The 15,968-nt window shown below is 44.2% G+C and overlaps 1 protein-coding gene across 1 annotated transcript; it reads right to left on the minus strand.

Annotated features, from left to right (window-relative positions):
* Positions 1-380: 380 nt before the first annotated feature.
* Positions 381-1,385, minus strand: LOC132251917 (olfactory receptor 10A7-like). The gene has a single exon (XM_059731847.1). It carries the CDS (start codon positions 1,383-1,385, stop codon positions 381-383), a length of 1,005 nt encoding a protein of 334 aa, XP_059587830.1.
* Between the last annotated feature and the right edge of the window lie 14,583 nt (positions 1,386-15,968).

The raw sequence follows: 15,968 nt of genomic DNA on the forward strand, positions 1-15,968 counted from the left end.
ATGGAGCTAAATGGGCCTGTGCCCAGCAGTTTTACTGTTCCCAAGTATCTGGTTTTGTACATACATGTCACATGCATGAGGCCACGTGTGTGCAGGTGTTGGGAGTTGTGGCATATGAACGTGAGCCCAGGTCAGGTTTTCATGGAAATGTTTCCAGCTTCCTTCAATGTGCAAAAACCTCTCTTACGAACAGTGAAGAGTAATTTGAAAGCTGTTTGAACTCATGTCCTCATGAAGTCTTAGAAATTATGTATAAACTGGAAATAGTAACATATATGTTTGTTTTGACAGTTTCCCTTCATTGACCCTGGCATATCCCCCTCTTCTCCAAATAGGGAGATGACAAAGGCCTCAAACCTCCCACAGTAATCACTGCTTCATCACACAAATACATGCAATAAGAAACAAAAAACGCACCTGGGAAGTGATATCATCTGTGAAGAAATTCTTCCAAATGATCTCTTCAGACTTTCTTTAACCTCTTTATTCCTCAGGCTATATATAATGGGGTTCAACATCGGCGTGGCCACTGTGTAAGATAGAGACACCAACTTTTTGCTGTTGGGTGAGAGGCTGGACTTAGGCTTTAAGTGAATTAAACAGGTTGTACAGTAAAACAGGGTCACCACCACCAGGTGAGCAGTGCAAATGGAGAACGCCCTGTGTCTGCTCTCAGCTGATGGCATCTGGAGGATAGTGTGGATGATACAGATGTAGGAAACAGATATCAAGATAAATGGGAACAACATTATTGCAACAGTGGCTACAAAAACCAGAAGTTCAAAGAAAGATGTGCCTGAACAGACCAGCTCCAAAACTGGGGCAATGTCACAAAAGAAATGGTTAATTTCAGTTGAGCCACAGAAAGAGAAGCTAAATAACCAGACAGCGAGCACTATTGCCACCGGGATTCCTGAAAGCCAGCATGCAATCACCATCTGAAGGCACACCCTCTTGTTCATGACAGTGGCATAACGCAATGGATGACATATGGCCACATAGCGGTCATATGCCATGATACCCAACAGAAGACACTCAGAGGTGATTAAGTGTATGACCAAGTGGAGCTGCAGGGCACAGCCATAAAAACTGGTGACTTTCCTCTCCACAAGCAAATTCATCAGCATTTTGGGAACTATGTCTAAGGTGAAGCAGATTTCACTCAGGGCCAGGTTCTTGAGCAAATAATACATCGGGGTGTGGAGGGCAGGGTCAGTAGTTGTGATGATCACAATGAGAGAATTCCCTGTCAAGGCTGAAAGAAACATGAGCAAAACTACTACAAAGAGTAGGAGCTGCAGTTTGGCAAGGTGGGAGAACCCCATCAGGATGAAGCCAGTCACCATGGTCTGGTTTTCCAGTTTCAATTCTTCAGCAAGTTCCATCAGAAAAGGGATCTAGGTAAGACCTCATTCAGGGGAAGAGATGACTGGAATGTAAGCTTGTCTAACTTCAGATCCAGTACTGAGAGGCTCAGATAGTCTGAAGACCTTGATCATCTTCTTTTCTGTGGAAAATGAAAAGATGATACCTAGATATCAAGGAGGGCAGAAGGCAGGGGGGTGGGGGATCAAAATAATAATATTGTTTTTCCCATCACCCACAGAAAACATGGTTAATCGGATGCATTTGGCTAGGTCCTATCAATAGCTGATATCTGGATCTATATACTCATCTACACAAGAATGGTAAGAAGCCTGAATATCAGTTAGGTAAAACTATACATTCAAGAGTGCATTACAATCCCCATGTAGATAAACTATAAGTGGGAGGCCATTATCTCAAGTTATGCTATTAAAAATATATATCCATGCCTATGTTTTCCCATTATTGATGAGAATGGAAGCTTTCCACACAACTTTAATTTCCCATGAGTTTTCTTCAAAAGCTGGGGGATGGGGAGAAAGGGATTTCCCTTTTCCTGTTTACATGACAAAGATAAGCATTTCCAGTTTTCAGTTATCAAGATGCATAGAAATTACTGAACACTTGATAGACAGACAGACAGACAGACAGACAGACATCAGTCTGTATATCAATATCTTCTATATATCTATATGCATTGTGGAAAGATAGTACCACTATTATTGTTTCCTTGAAATCCTTTTTAGAACTTTAGTACTAAAAAAACCTGTACTGCTATGCCTGTTTTTTGCACAAAGGGGAAACAATGAGCCATGACCATGAGCATATCCAGAACTGGGGTCATAAAAGTGTGGTCATACCTCTCTTCAGTTGTGGGGTGCAAGTTAAGTGAACTCTCTGAGCTCATTGATGTATCCTACCGGAACCATCACTTTGGTGTGGATCCAGAACCTAACGGGTAAACAGATGGCTCCTACTCCCTTGTCTGCTGATGAATTTGACAGTAGGGGGAAAAGGGAAGGCAAGCAGCAGTAGCAGTCATCCCCTGGGTTCTGGACCTGCGCCAAAGAAGCAGTTTCAGAAGGGGCTGCCCTAACAAGCTAGTATTCTCAGAGCTCACTGCATGTGGTGCACAACTGAAGAGGGGTGTGATTACATCTCCAACACCCTCCTGGATCTGCCCCTGGACGTGCTATATTAATCTCAGTCCAACCATGAACTAGAACACATTTAGAAAGATTCCTAGGAGACAAGACAACTGTATTGTTAAGTATGAACTTTGTGTTGAGAATGGTGGGTGGGATTAAAAATCTCAGCCAAAGCTGCATTCGTCTTTTACTTTTCAATGAGGCAAACAGATTCAAAGTGTGTATTCACAATGCTGAAGAACTTAGAAATGGTCATAGTAAACTGATACCAAGCATATTCTCAGTGACAATTAAAAAATGATTATGCACTTTCTCAGAATAGTGAAAATGTGCAGAGATGAATGTATGCAGACAAATCCATTACTGGTATGAGAAACTGCAAAACTATGAGGTCAAGTGCAAGAGCTTCAGGGGTTCAGCAGGCACCTGCTATTGTCTTTCAATAAAAGTTGATCACACAGTCTTTGTTACTTTAAAAATTGCCCCCTGAAAATATGGGCTTAAATTTGAGTCCAATTAAATTCAAAGCAGGTTTCAACATTGACCTCAAAAAAGTTTGTTTTTGACCTGTTGTTTTTCTCTGCTTATATGGTCTAGTGGGTTCAGTAGTAAGTTAGAGTTCAGAAGACCCAGGTTCCTCCTCATTTTCTATATCTCATGTAATGGGACTTAAAGTAAATTGCTTCCTCTACTAAGTGCCCTGGTCATATTTTTATACAATAGGCCTCGCTTGTAAAGAACTTGAGACCTACACAAGAAACCTGCTACATAACAGCAAGGACATATTGACAATATCCTGATAGAAGAGAATCACACGGTTCTGCTTGGTGTTTGAGAAGTGTTTTTATCTCCATTTCAAAGATGTACAAATTGAGGCACAGACAGATTTAGGGACAGGATATTTAGGGGTCTAAGAATGTAAAGAGGCATCTAGCGGAAATGTTAACAGCACATAGCACATGAGAAGACCTTCCATTTATTTAAATGGGAATTAGGCTGTAACCTGGCCAGAACTTTTGAACAATAACTGTAAGGGTAATACTTGCATGTAGATGTCCCTTAACACCTGGCCCTAAAAACTGTACCAGATCAGACGTGGAATAGGGACTAGAACAGGAAATTAAAACAGATTTCTCAGGTGGTAGTTAGTGCCTAAAGAATAAAATAATTCACAGAATTCTTCCTGCGGAGTGCAACACAAACGGACATATAAAGCTGCAAGAGATGACATCTGATATTAAACTGCAAGCAAACCATCTGGGGCTAAAGGGCAGCATCTTGAGCCATCTACCAACATATGGCATGCAAAGCTTCTAGTGGAGAATAGAAATTTGGTCATCATTTCTCTTTCTATTTCTCTCTCTCTCTCGCTGTCTCTATGTTATACCATATTTACTAAGAAATCTTTGTGCAATGATAAATAGTGCTACATCAGGATGCACTGTTTTACAGAGAAAAGTCCCCAGCATGTTTGACCAAGTTCACATTACCTATAGCGTTCAGAATACATTTCATAAGTCGTTATGTCATTCACCAACACCAGCTCTAAAGCTACATGTACTCCAACATCTCCAAGTCATGCTATTTTGGAAAACTTTAATATGAGCCTCATGTGCAAATCAATATGTATATCTGTACATTTGACTGTCCTACAGTCAACACAATGATATTGTATATTAACAGATGTTATTATTAAATTATGCAACTAAGATATGAGTTTATTTTTAGTGTGAGTTTTATAAAATTGTGGGTTGTGCTCAAGAAAGGAAAATGTTATACTTTCTGCTGTTCTCTAATAAATAGACAAAATATTATTTCTGAAAGTACTGATTAAATTTAGAAGCTTCCTAATGATTTTAGGGAACACTTTTAGGTGGTGCTGAAAAATATTCATTAACAGTATTTACATTGATTATCATATAGTTAAAAATAGGAAGGTGGCATTTTTTTCAATCTCTGAAAGTCTTACTAATTACCCTCACTGAATACCATCTCATGAATATCACAATAAGATAGTATTGTTTTTCATGACCAAAAATTAAGCTGTCTAGCACAGAAACTTAGAAAGTAGAGCTGGTGCTACTCCAAAGTCTGTTAAAAAAATTATATCTATCTATCTATCTATCTATCTATCTATAGAGACAGACAGACAGACAGACAGACTTTGGAGTAGCACCAGCTCTACTCTCTGAGTAGAGTAAAAGTCCCTATGCAACACAGCTTAATTTTTGTAGCATTATTTATCATTGCACAAAGATTTTGCATTTGTTAATATATATAACAGATGGATGTGTTTGTGTGTGTGCGTGTGTTGACAGACCTTGGAGTAACACCAGTGCTTCCCCCGCACCTCAAGAATATATACATATATATTCAGGGTAGGGGTAGACTATATCCACCATAACTGGTATCCTAGATGCATAGTTTGTAAGACTAAAAGAATCATTCTAATGATCTTATCTGATGTCCTTTATAACAAAGAACTGATAGTTGCAACAACACATGCACCATGTCCAGAATTTCTGCTTATGTTGGGATATATTATTTCAAGAACAACCTATGCTGATTTAAAAATTTTAGTAATAGAAAATCAATTACACAAAATTTCAAATTATGGATAAAGTTACAAAATAGTAGGGGATCAGAGCAGCATAGGTTTTCCAAGATAAAATTGGACTCATAGGCCCAAATTCCCTCTACAGGTTTCCCTCAATTTATATGGGTTCTTTATATGCACATTTGGTCTTATGCAACAAGCATATTTAGACCCATAATTAGTTATATGTGAGGTAAATTTGCTCTTATGCAATCAGAACAGATGCCCCCCCCCCGCCCGCCTAAGCAGGTAAATCTGTGGGGGGAGGGGAAAGGGCCATGGCCCATTCAACCCAGCCCGGGCTGCAGCGGCCCTGGGAGTGGCCGGCATCAGCTGCTGGCAGCCGTGCTGGGCTGCACTATTCTCCTCCCCGACCCTGTGCCTGGGCTCCACTTATATTCACTCACCTCTGCTCCTGGGCTGCACTGTGCTGCCTGTAGCCACTGGGTTGCACCATGCTTTGAACCCCCTGGGGCTCTGCCTGTCCCCACTCACCCCAGCTCCTGCTGCAGCAGCCCCACAGGCAGGGTGAGTGCCGTGCCCTGCATTGCCTAAGGCTCCACTTGTCCACACTCAGCCCAGTCCATGCTGGAGCGGCCCTGGGAGTAGCCAACACCAGCTGCCTGCATGAGGGCATGGTGCAGCCCAGTGGCTACAGGCTGCTGGAATTGGCTGCTCTCGGAGCTGCTGCAGGAGGAGATGGGGTGAATGGGGACAGGCAGAGCCCCGGGGGGTTCAATGCATGGTGCAGCCCAGTGGCTACCACTCCCAGGACTGCTGCAGTCAGGGCTAGGGTGAGTGCCACTCTGTTCCCTCTGCTTTGCTGCCTTGTGCAGCCCCAGGAGCGGCACCCCTCCCCCCGCCCCTTCCCTAGTCCCAGCCTCACTCCCTCCCTCCTGCCCCGCTATGGGAAACTATCCCTATTTGTTACATTGTAAAGCGGGTTCACTTTATGCAAATTTGATTTATGCGCCGTTCTCCAGGAATACATGCATCACATAAATCGAGGGAAACCTGTTCTTTTTGGAAAAATATTTTTTGCATTATGTCCCAACCCCTTGCTTTGAAAGGACTGCCTCCATAATTAACTGTTCCTTCCATGCAGTACCTAGTTTACCCTTCATATGACAGTTATAGTACTCATGATTTGGAGGAAAAAAGTAATACAAAGGCAATGTATGACACAGTCACAAAACCTCCAGATTTAAAGTTGCTGTACTTCTATCAAAGAAAATCCTCAGACATGAATGAAAAGACACATTCTGCATAAAATCTTAGTGTCCCTGTTTTCTAATGGATATACTCAGATTGTGGGGATATTGATGAGAAAGTGTTAATCAACTTATAGTTACATTCCTCCAGATGTTGGTATCTTATTCCATTAACAACCTCAGTGTATAGCAACCACATACTTAAAATTTCCAACTCATTCTTCAGGCTTTATTCACATATGCTTTTTGTATTAAGAAATACTCTCTCACATACATTCCAATACTTGTTTTGTGCTCTTTCCTTCTGAAAGCTAAACAGTCAAAGGTCAGTGTAGCTAGAATGAAAATGAACCTTTCCAAATAGCAAGACCTGAATCAAAAAGCTATATACCTAAACAGAACACAACAGAAAAAATATATATCAAAGCAGAAACTTCAGGAAGCTGTAGTAACATTAATAGGAACAGTAACATATGCAGTGTAATTAATTCTTTCCAGAACTACTATGGCCAATTTTGTGGAAATGTTATCTAAAAGTAAATCTAATGACTACTATTGACTGAAATCCAATTTCCTGTGATGAACAAAATAGAACAATAAAATATTAAAAATCCCACATTTTTAGTAAAATGTCCCCTTTAGTTTTTCAGAAACTCAAAACTGCTTTTCAGGAATCTCTTTTTCAGGAGATGTACAAAAGTATATTTTCTTCGGAAAGTACATTTTTAGCTGCTGCATCAACTAACAATTTTCTGTCAAAAGTAATTAAAAGAAAAACATCTTTACCTGTAGTCTGATATGGAGCAAACTGGAATCAGTGATGTGACCTCTTCACTCCATGTTTTACAGACCAAGCTATGGATTCTGAATGGATTCAGGTCTGTGAGGAGTAAGAGATGTATAACCCTGATAAGACAACCAGACTCAACTAAATACTTGCTTTATTTTACTCTCCTTCTTAAATGTTGGAAGATAGACCTTGCCCTCGACACAGGCATCTTAAGTTACTAAATGCCACAGTAAAGTATGCAATTACAGCAACATTAATAGAGAAAAAAATTGTAACCCCAAAGGAAAAGGAGGAGGAGGGGGACAACTTTGAATCCCAGGGAAAGAAACAGTTTGAACAGAATATCCCAGGGTAAGGAAAGAGTATGGTACTTTGGAAAGAGGAAATTTCAGCTCATTTTTTTAAAAGGAGGCTAGGATTAGAGTAAAATTGTCAAAAGTGAAGAATTTATTCAGGCTCAGAACCTCAAAGGTTATTAGGGATGAAATTTGGTTTTGGAGTCACCAACATGTAGGTGGTGACTCCAAAGCCTAAAATATTGGCAACTCAGCCTACGTTCATGAAAGGGTTCCAAGCCATGAATCCCAAAGGGATGGAGTATACCAAACTTCTGTTTTCCTTTTTAATCACATTTTTTTCCCACATTCTCTATCACTAATTCTCTCAGTTCTCTGATCCAGTTTTCTGTTTGGAAAGTAAAGTTTCATTATAGGGGTAAACATCCACTGTCTTCTGTAGCAAGGGATACCTCTAAATTTTGCTAGTTCCCTTATGGACATATTTTGAGTTTTTCCTAATGTTGAGCCTGAAACGGTCTTGCAAGAGCCTTTCACCCTAGCAGTGAAGAAGTCTTGCAGGAGTTTGTGACCATTACATCTGGTTTTCCCCAAGGGTGCCCTGGTGAACAGTTGTTCACCAAGCCCTTGATGTACTCCCCTGATGTAGCAGTAAGCCACTATCAAGTCCCCTCTCAGCCTTCTCTTTTTCAGCTGAAGAGTCCCAGGTCCCTCAGCCTTTCTTTGTATGGCCTTCCATGCAAATCTCTGATCATACAGGTAGCCCTTCTCTGGACTATCTCAAGCTCACTTCCTTGTTGCAGTGCGGCACCCAGTACTGGACTCTTCAGCTGAAAAAGAGAAGGCTGAGAGAGGACTTGATAGTGGCTTACTGCTACATCAGGGGAGTACATCAAGGGCTTGGTGAACAACTGTTCACCAGGGCACCCTTGGGGAAAACCAGGAGTAATGGTCACAAACTCCTGCAAGACCGTTTCAGGCTCAACATTAGGAAAAACTTCTTCACTGCTAGAGTGTCCAGACTGTGGAATAAGCTCCCACCAGAGGTGGTGCAATCACCGACCATAGAGGAGACTGGATGGTCACCTTGCTGTGGTCATCTGACCCCAGTTGTCTTTCCTGCCTGGTGCAGGGGGGACTGGACACAATGATCTCCTAAGGTCCCTTCCAGCCTCACAATCTGTGAATATATGGAGCTATGAACTGGGTGTTTTCATTTCTTGTTAGTGGATTCAGCTGAATCAGGAAATCAATGTTCCAATTCTCGTTTCACCACTGATATTGGGGGCAGGGGGAAAACCCTCCTTCACTGTTCCACAGGTTTCCCTTCTGTACATAAGGAAAACTATACTGACTTATTTTCCAAAGAGCTTTCGTGTGTGCAAATTAAAGCACTCAGTAAGTACTAAGGAGTATTATTAAATTAACCCCTTTATACCATGCCTGAGAATCTCACAATCTCATTGCACAAACACATATCACCCTGCTTTTTGTTTTGAAAGTGCTATCATTTCTGCATTTTTTCAAAGGTTTTCAAAATCATTTTTTAATTATAGACAACTTTAAAGTGCACTTTGCTGTCACCTCAAATCATGAAAGAAAGTACAAAATGGAACTGGACCTTCACAGTGTCTCCTAGGGCTGTGCAAAATGGCACCATTCCATTTTGACTTCCATTTCAACATTTCGACACTGTTCTATTTTGTTTTATTAAAGCCATTTTGCTCTTTCAACACTGTTTCGACATTCCACCCGTAGGCTATAATGGGGAAGTACAAAACAGCCTATAACTTTGTCATTTCTTGCCTGATTCAGATGAATCTTACAGAGATTGTAGCCCCTTCTCCGGCCATGAAGTTTTCCAAATTTCAAGGAGATATGCGCAGGAGTTTCTGGGAAACTGCATCTCAGGCTGCTGACAAGCAAAACTCGTGTCACGTGTGTATATTAAGCCACAGCGGGGTGAAAGCTCCAGGCATGCTAGCCCCTGCTGAAGTCACAAAGCCTGCCAAGTTTAAAGGAGATATGTGCAGGAGGTTCTGGGAAACTACACCTCAGGCTGTTGACAGGCCAAACCTGTAACATGGGTGACTGTGTGACTGTGTCCATGTTAGCGCATAGGGGGGTGAAAACTGCAGGCCTGCTAGGCCTGCTGCAGCCATGAAGCCTGCCAGCTGTCAAGGAGATAGGTGCAGGGGGTTCTGGCTTTTGGGACCCTGCACCTCAGGCTGCTGACAGGCAAAATTTGTGACATAAGTGAGTGATACTATGTGTGTGTGTTAAGGTGTGCCCTCACTGGCACTGGAGCATCTACACAACATGGTGGCATGCCCCAATGAGGTCTCCTCCTCCCTTATAGCCTCATCCTGGTCCACCACTTTGAATGGCAACAGATAAACAGGGTTATGGGTGGGTTATGATGGGTTATGTTGTGTTTTCATGTTTATATGTTTATTATTAAAAAAATGAATAGTTAGAGAAATATATCTTAACAAGCTTTGGGGTTAAAAATCCTTTTCCCAGGCTAAGGAAGCACCTGCAGTTGTTGTCTGTGTGCTGTTCCTGTATGTAGCAAAGAAGCCAGAGGCTGGCATGCAATGCAAGCAAGAAAGCCAGCCAGTGAAAATGGAAATGGAAGTGTTAGGGGATGAGGGAAAGCCTGGGGTGTGCTGGACATGGGGGGAGGGGGATATAGCAGCACAGATAAAAATGCAGAGGTACCTGGGGAGTCAGATGCCCAGCAGGTTGCAGTGTGTCAGAATTCCACTATATTGAGTCTACTATATTGCCAGCAGTCCCCCCGACCCTGGCAGAGTGCAATTTTAGTGGTTATGCCGAGGACCTGTGGTCTCCTATTTTTCCATAGCCCCAGCCTATACCTCCAAGTTTATCCTGGCATGGGAGCTCAGCAGGGACATGTTCTTCCCCTGCTGGCTGGTGATGCAGTGAGTGCAGAGCATTAAATGGCTTCCCTGCCCTCTGACCCACCTCCACTCTGAAATCAAGGCATTAAATACCTTTCTAAAAATGTAAAAAGAAAATAGGTGTGGATGGAGTGAGGAAGGTGGCACTCACTCTGTCTGCAACTGGAGCTTGGGGAGCCACAGCAGCAGAAGGTTCACTTTGAGAAACGCCAACTGCTCCACCAAACCAGAATCCAAGTAGGTGTGGTGGGGTATCACTACATCCCCAGTGATGCTGAATACCTTCTCACTCAGAACACTGGTCTGTGGACAGGACAGGTGCTCGTGGACAACTGTAACCAGATCCGGCCACATCTAGCTGCAGCTTGCCAAGTTGTCCAAGGCACAGTAGTGTCTCCACATCCTTGGCAAGATAGGCAGCCACCAACTCCTGAGTGCTATCTGCATGATGGTGGGGTCTGGTGGCTATGGATCCCACCATAGAAGCCATTTCCTTGGCTCACATTAGCAGCACCTGTGGTGAAAGAGGAGATTGACTGGTGGATGGCGTGGTAGCATGGGACAGTGGATCCCCCCGTTCCACATCCCCCTGCCTCTGCCATTCTGCCTCCTTGAATTTCTTCACCAGCATCCCCATCCACTGATTCAGGGTTTGGCTGCTATATGCACTGCCCTTCACCCTCAGGTCACACATGGTGACTAGCACATGGACCATACTGGACTGCAAGGGATCAAGCCATTTCCTGAGGCCCTCATTCAGCCACCTCCACAGTACCTGGATGTCTGGTGACAGTAGCTTGCCCCAGCCAGGAACACTCATCCCTGTGGAAGCTCTCCATTTGGCTCTGAAGTTCCCTTACTATGGGGATCACCTGGCTAAGGAGGGCATCAGCAGTGCTGAGGGTCTCAGTGGCCTCAAGGAAGGGCTTGAGGACCACCAAGATCTGGGAAATGGTATCCCACTCAGCTCTGTCATCCTGCATGATTTTGTGCTGTGGGATGTTCAGGTCTGTTTGTTTGTCCCACAACATCATGACCCCCTGGGTCATGCTCCAGTGGAAGTAGCCTGCCATCTTCCTGCATTTTGAAATGAGCTTGCTGCTGGTGCTGGTGCTGTCACCGGCAGCCCTGCCCCACTCCAAGGTGTCCCTGACAACAAGGTGCAATTTGTGTGCCACATAGCGGATTCCAACAAAGTTGACATCATGGACCACCTTGTCCATATTTGCCCCCTTTGTCAGTGACCATGAATGTGCAGGTGAGCTCGCCTTGCCCAGCGACCCACCCCTGCATCAAGCAGTTCATGGCCCCCATAATCTCTGTTGCCGTTTGGGCCTTATCCATCACCTTGGCTTGAAAAAGAGCCCACAAATGACCTGACTGGTCAAAGCAGTGCCCTGTGAGGAAGAGGTAGGCGTGATCACCGCCTTGGCTGCTCCAGATGTCCGAGGTGAAGTATAAGGCTACTTGCAAATGCCTTGCGCAGCTCCTCCCTCAAGTACTCCCTGCATGCCTCATACAGGGAGGGCACCGCCATCCTGCTGAAGGCGGTGTGTGCGGGCACTTGGTATGATGGGGCCATGAGCGCCATGAGCTGCCCGAACCCTGGCCACTCAACTATGGATAAGGGCTGGCCATCAACAGCAAGCATCTCCCCAATGCTCTGGGTGATCTCACTTGCTTTTGAAATGTGCCTCCCCTTTCTGTCAACCTTTCCCCCACTGTTCCAAGGTGGCCTGCCTCTGCTTTGGAGGGACCAGAGTTTTGGAGCAAGTGAGGGACTTCCCTTTGGCAAGGGGGTGGTGCCTGCAGAGAAGCATCCCTGTAGTGGTCATTTGTTTTGTTCCCTTGCCCCGGCTGGTTTGGGCTTGGCAGTGCAGGCAGATAGCATACGTGGGATCATCTGCCAGCTCAAAATGAACTCAGACCACACTACCCACTCACTTCTGGGGTGCAGGTGCATGTATGGATGCTGCTGCACTTTCCCCCTCCTCAGCAGGCATAAGCACAACAAAAGGAGGAGCAAACTCAGCTGAGCTGCTTGCCTTCACCTCTATGTCAACCTCCTCTAAAATGCTTTCTGGGGAAGGAGACCTGGCTCTAGGGGAAACTTGAGGGATGTGGAGCACAAACTCAGATGATTCCCCCTTTTTCCCCAAAAGTTCCCTTGCTAGGGCACTGAGATCCAGATCCAGATCCAGCTCTTCCTCTGACATTGGAAGGCTCAGCATGGGAAGTGAAATTGGGGTGGAGTAGGCTGTCATGGTGGTGCTGGTGCTGCTGCTTGTTGTCATTATGGTGGTGGTGGTGTGGGAGTTATGGCTGGTGCTCATGGATTCATATGTTCATAGATTCATAGAAGTTAGGGCTGGAAGGGACCTCAATAGATCGTCGAGTCCAACCCCCTGCATAGGCAGGAAAGAGTGCTGGGTTTAGATGACCCCAGCTAGATACCTATCTAACCACCTCTTGAAGACCCCCAGGGTAGGGGAGAGCAGGGGAGGGGATGCAGTCCCAGGCACAGGCAGTGGCCCTGGCACTGCTCTCCTCTCCTTGCTGCTTGTGGAAGTCTCATCCCTTCTAGCTGGAGGAAAGAGGCTGCATATCAGTTTGTTGGTGGGGGGGAACTTACACCTCTCCCTCTACCCCCTGTTCCATCCCTCCCTTAAAGCTGGCCATCTGCCTTTCCACCATGCTTCATGGTGTGTTTTATGTCTTCCTTTTCTAAAAATATACACAGTCCTATACGAATTCAATAACATAGGTGTGGTGCAAAGAAGAAATGTATAAAAACAAATAGAAATGTTTCTTTCTGCCTTTATAAATGTATAGAAATAAAATATAATTGTATTTGCCTTTCTATATAAATTAAATTCTATAGCGTGATCCTATCCACTATAATTATAAAATTGAAAAAAAAATAATCAATTAATATAATAATAAAATAAAGGCATCTGGAAGAAAGAAAAATGTGTTCTGGAAACCCTCTTGCTTCGTTAGGCAATCAGGAAATCCTTCAGAAGGTCACTGCTATACTCTGTTGTCTGACGCTGAGCTGCTAGAACAGGCAGCTCAGTAAGTGACGCCAAGGCAGAAAGCAGGGAAGTTCAAACAATGCTGCCTTTTATGCTGTTTTTCCTTCCCTCCCCCAGAGCACTGGGACTGGAAGGGACCTCAGAGAAGAATGACACTCACTGGCCAGCTACACAGTCAATAAGGAGAGCAGTTCTACCCCTCCTCTTCCTCCCTCTTCCCACTCCCTATCCCCACCTTTGAGCTTCCCTGCAGGCAAGCCCAGCTGAAGCTTTGAAACTCAAAACATTTTGAAATGTTTCAAAATGTTGCAACTGGCCACATTTCATTTTGATGCTCTTTCAAAGCCTTCTGTCTCATTTTGATTTTGCTGTTTTGAGCTCGAAATGCATCAAAATAGTGTGGAAATGAAACAGCTGGTGAAATTTCACACAGCCCTAGTGTCTGCCTAATTTTACAGCGTGCTTTTTTAATATACTGATATTTCCTTGAAAAAAGTGAATATTCCCATGGGAGCACTTCTTTTGGACCCCCAATCTGATACAGTCTCCTGAAAAACCCTTGAAGCTAGCTAAGGTGTAACTTCCAAAGAGGATGATCCCATGGCTCCTAGGACTCAGGGACCTGGCCTTTTGGTTCGTGACTCCTTTGGCTGTCCATTAAGGCGATGCAAAGCTTTGGTCCCTGATTCAATCTGGCAGAAATTTGGCCTGATTTGGTGCCCAAATCTCTGAATCCGAATCAAATCAAGGGACCCTTTAATCTCTCTGAATCAATCTGTAACCCTCCAAATCAAGTCAGAGAGATTTGGACAGATTCAGTGATTTGGACGTAGATACAGCTTTAACTGTTTTTTCTACATACCGCTAGGTAGCAAGGGCTCTGAATGCTGCAGTGCTGGGGCAGATTCAGTGTCCCACAGAAGAACCGGGGGCTCCTCAGCACACTTGGCAGCAGACCCAGAAGTGGACCAGAAGCACTTCCACTCCACTTCCTGGTCCACCAGAGAGTGCATGGGCGGGGGCCACACTCGCCCAGCTCAGCGACTGGTGCCTCCTGGGTCTGAGGGGGCACCAGGGGTCCCCCCATGGCTGATTACCAATCTGGGAGGGGTACGGGGAGGCCCCCCCAGCACACTCCCTTGCAAACCCAGAAGTGGATTGAAAGTACTTCTAGTCCACTTCCAGGTTCATTGCCAAGCATGCTGGAGGGTCCCTCGTGCTCCTATGAGATGTTCCATCAGTCCCAACATTGCAGCGATCACAAGCCGCTCTGCTACCTCAAGGTATATAGAAAAAACTTTTAAGCTGTGCCTATGTCCAAATCGCTGATTCACCAGATCAGCATCAAATCTTCAGATTTGTATTCAGCTGAATCAAATCAGGGACAGTGATTCAAAACAACAGATCAAATCACTATTCCTGATTCGGGCCTAATCTGAATTGAATAGGGCCCATTTCGCACAGCCCTACTGTCCATAGCTCCCTTATAGAGCTACCTTCTCACTTATCTCCTGACCAATGACTTTACCCCTTCAAATAGACAGAACACATGCAAAGTAACATGCTCTTCTTAAAAAAAAAAGTCACCTTTATTGGTCAATAGCAATACAGCAAGTGGTATTCTTTAGTCCCAAAGCCCAAGCAGTCTTTTTCAGAAAATTAAAAGCTCCAGCTGTCCTGTAGCAAACCCCCCCCCAGTTTTTCTTTTCCTTTTTTATGTATTCCCACCACTTCCCTAACCATTTCTAACTTTGTTTCTGACCTCTCTATCCCTTATAAGTAGATATTAGTGGTATTAGGTAAGCTAAGTTCTTATATTCCCTTATGACAAGCCCCCTATTTTTTTATATTGTAAATAATGTTTTGTTAGGTTTGTATTGATTTTTACTGTTGAATATTGTATTATTATCATCTTTGTATTGATTTTTGTTGTTTCATATGGATATTGTATGGCTTAGGCCCATGTTTGTAAGTGAACCAAAGTAATGTCAAGTTCCATATTGTATGTCAAGCCTACATGTTATGTCCTCTGCCTGGCATCCCCTGTGTTGTAACTGTGTGACCCATGTACCCCTCCCATGTAAATTGGTTCCCAGATAAATGGGAGTGATTGAAATACAATGGTAGCAGGCCTCTACTGAATGGTCTGTAATGACCAAGCCATCAACTCGCATTGATTCATCCAGGAACCACGGACCTCACCCAGGAACAGAGACAAGAACCCAGCATTTGAAAGACAAAAGACCCTGCAGAACCAGCAACACTTCCATTGTACCCCACCATTACAGACACCCGAAACTGCACATCCCTGCATGGAGCACACATGCTCAGTACACCAGGGGCTGACCCTTGCCTGGGCATGCCTCCTGTCACTAGGGTCACACAAGGTCTGCCCCTATAAAAAGCAGCAGTGAAGACAGACCCAATGGGAACGTCATTTCTATCTGAACCAGACCAGTTCCACATCACACTGCCTATCCACCCCAGGTGCCCTGCTGGCAACCCCTCTGGACAACACCAAGCTGAAGGAGACCCCGACTGGCCACCAAGGACCAACTTTCAGCCTGGAATAGGTAGCTATCACCTGCACATTTCCTCCTCCA

The sequence above is a fragment of the Alligator mississippiensis genome, chromosome 7, assembly GCF_030867095.1.
Source record: "Alligator mississippiensis isolate rAllMis1 chromosome 7, rAllMis1, whole genome shotgun sequence".
Classification (NCBI taxonomy): Eukaryota; Metazoa; Chordata; order Crocodylia; family Alligatoridae; genus Alligator; species Alligator mississippiensis.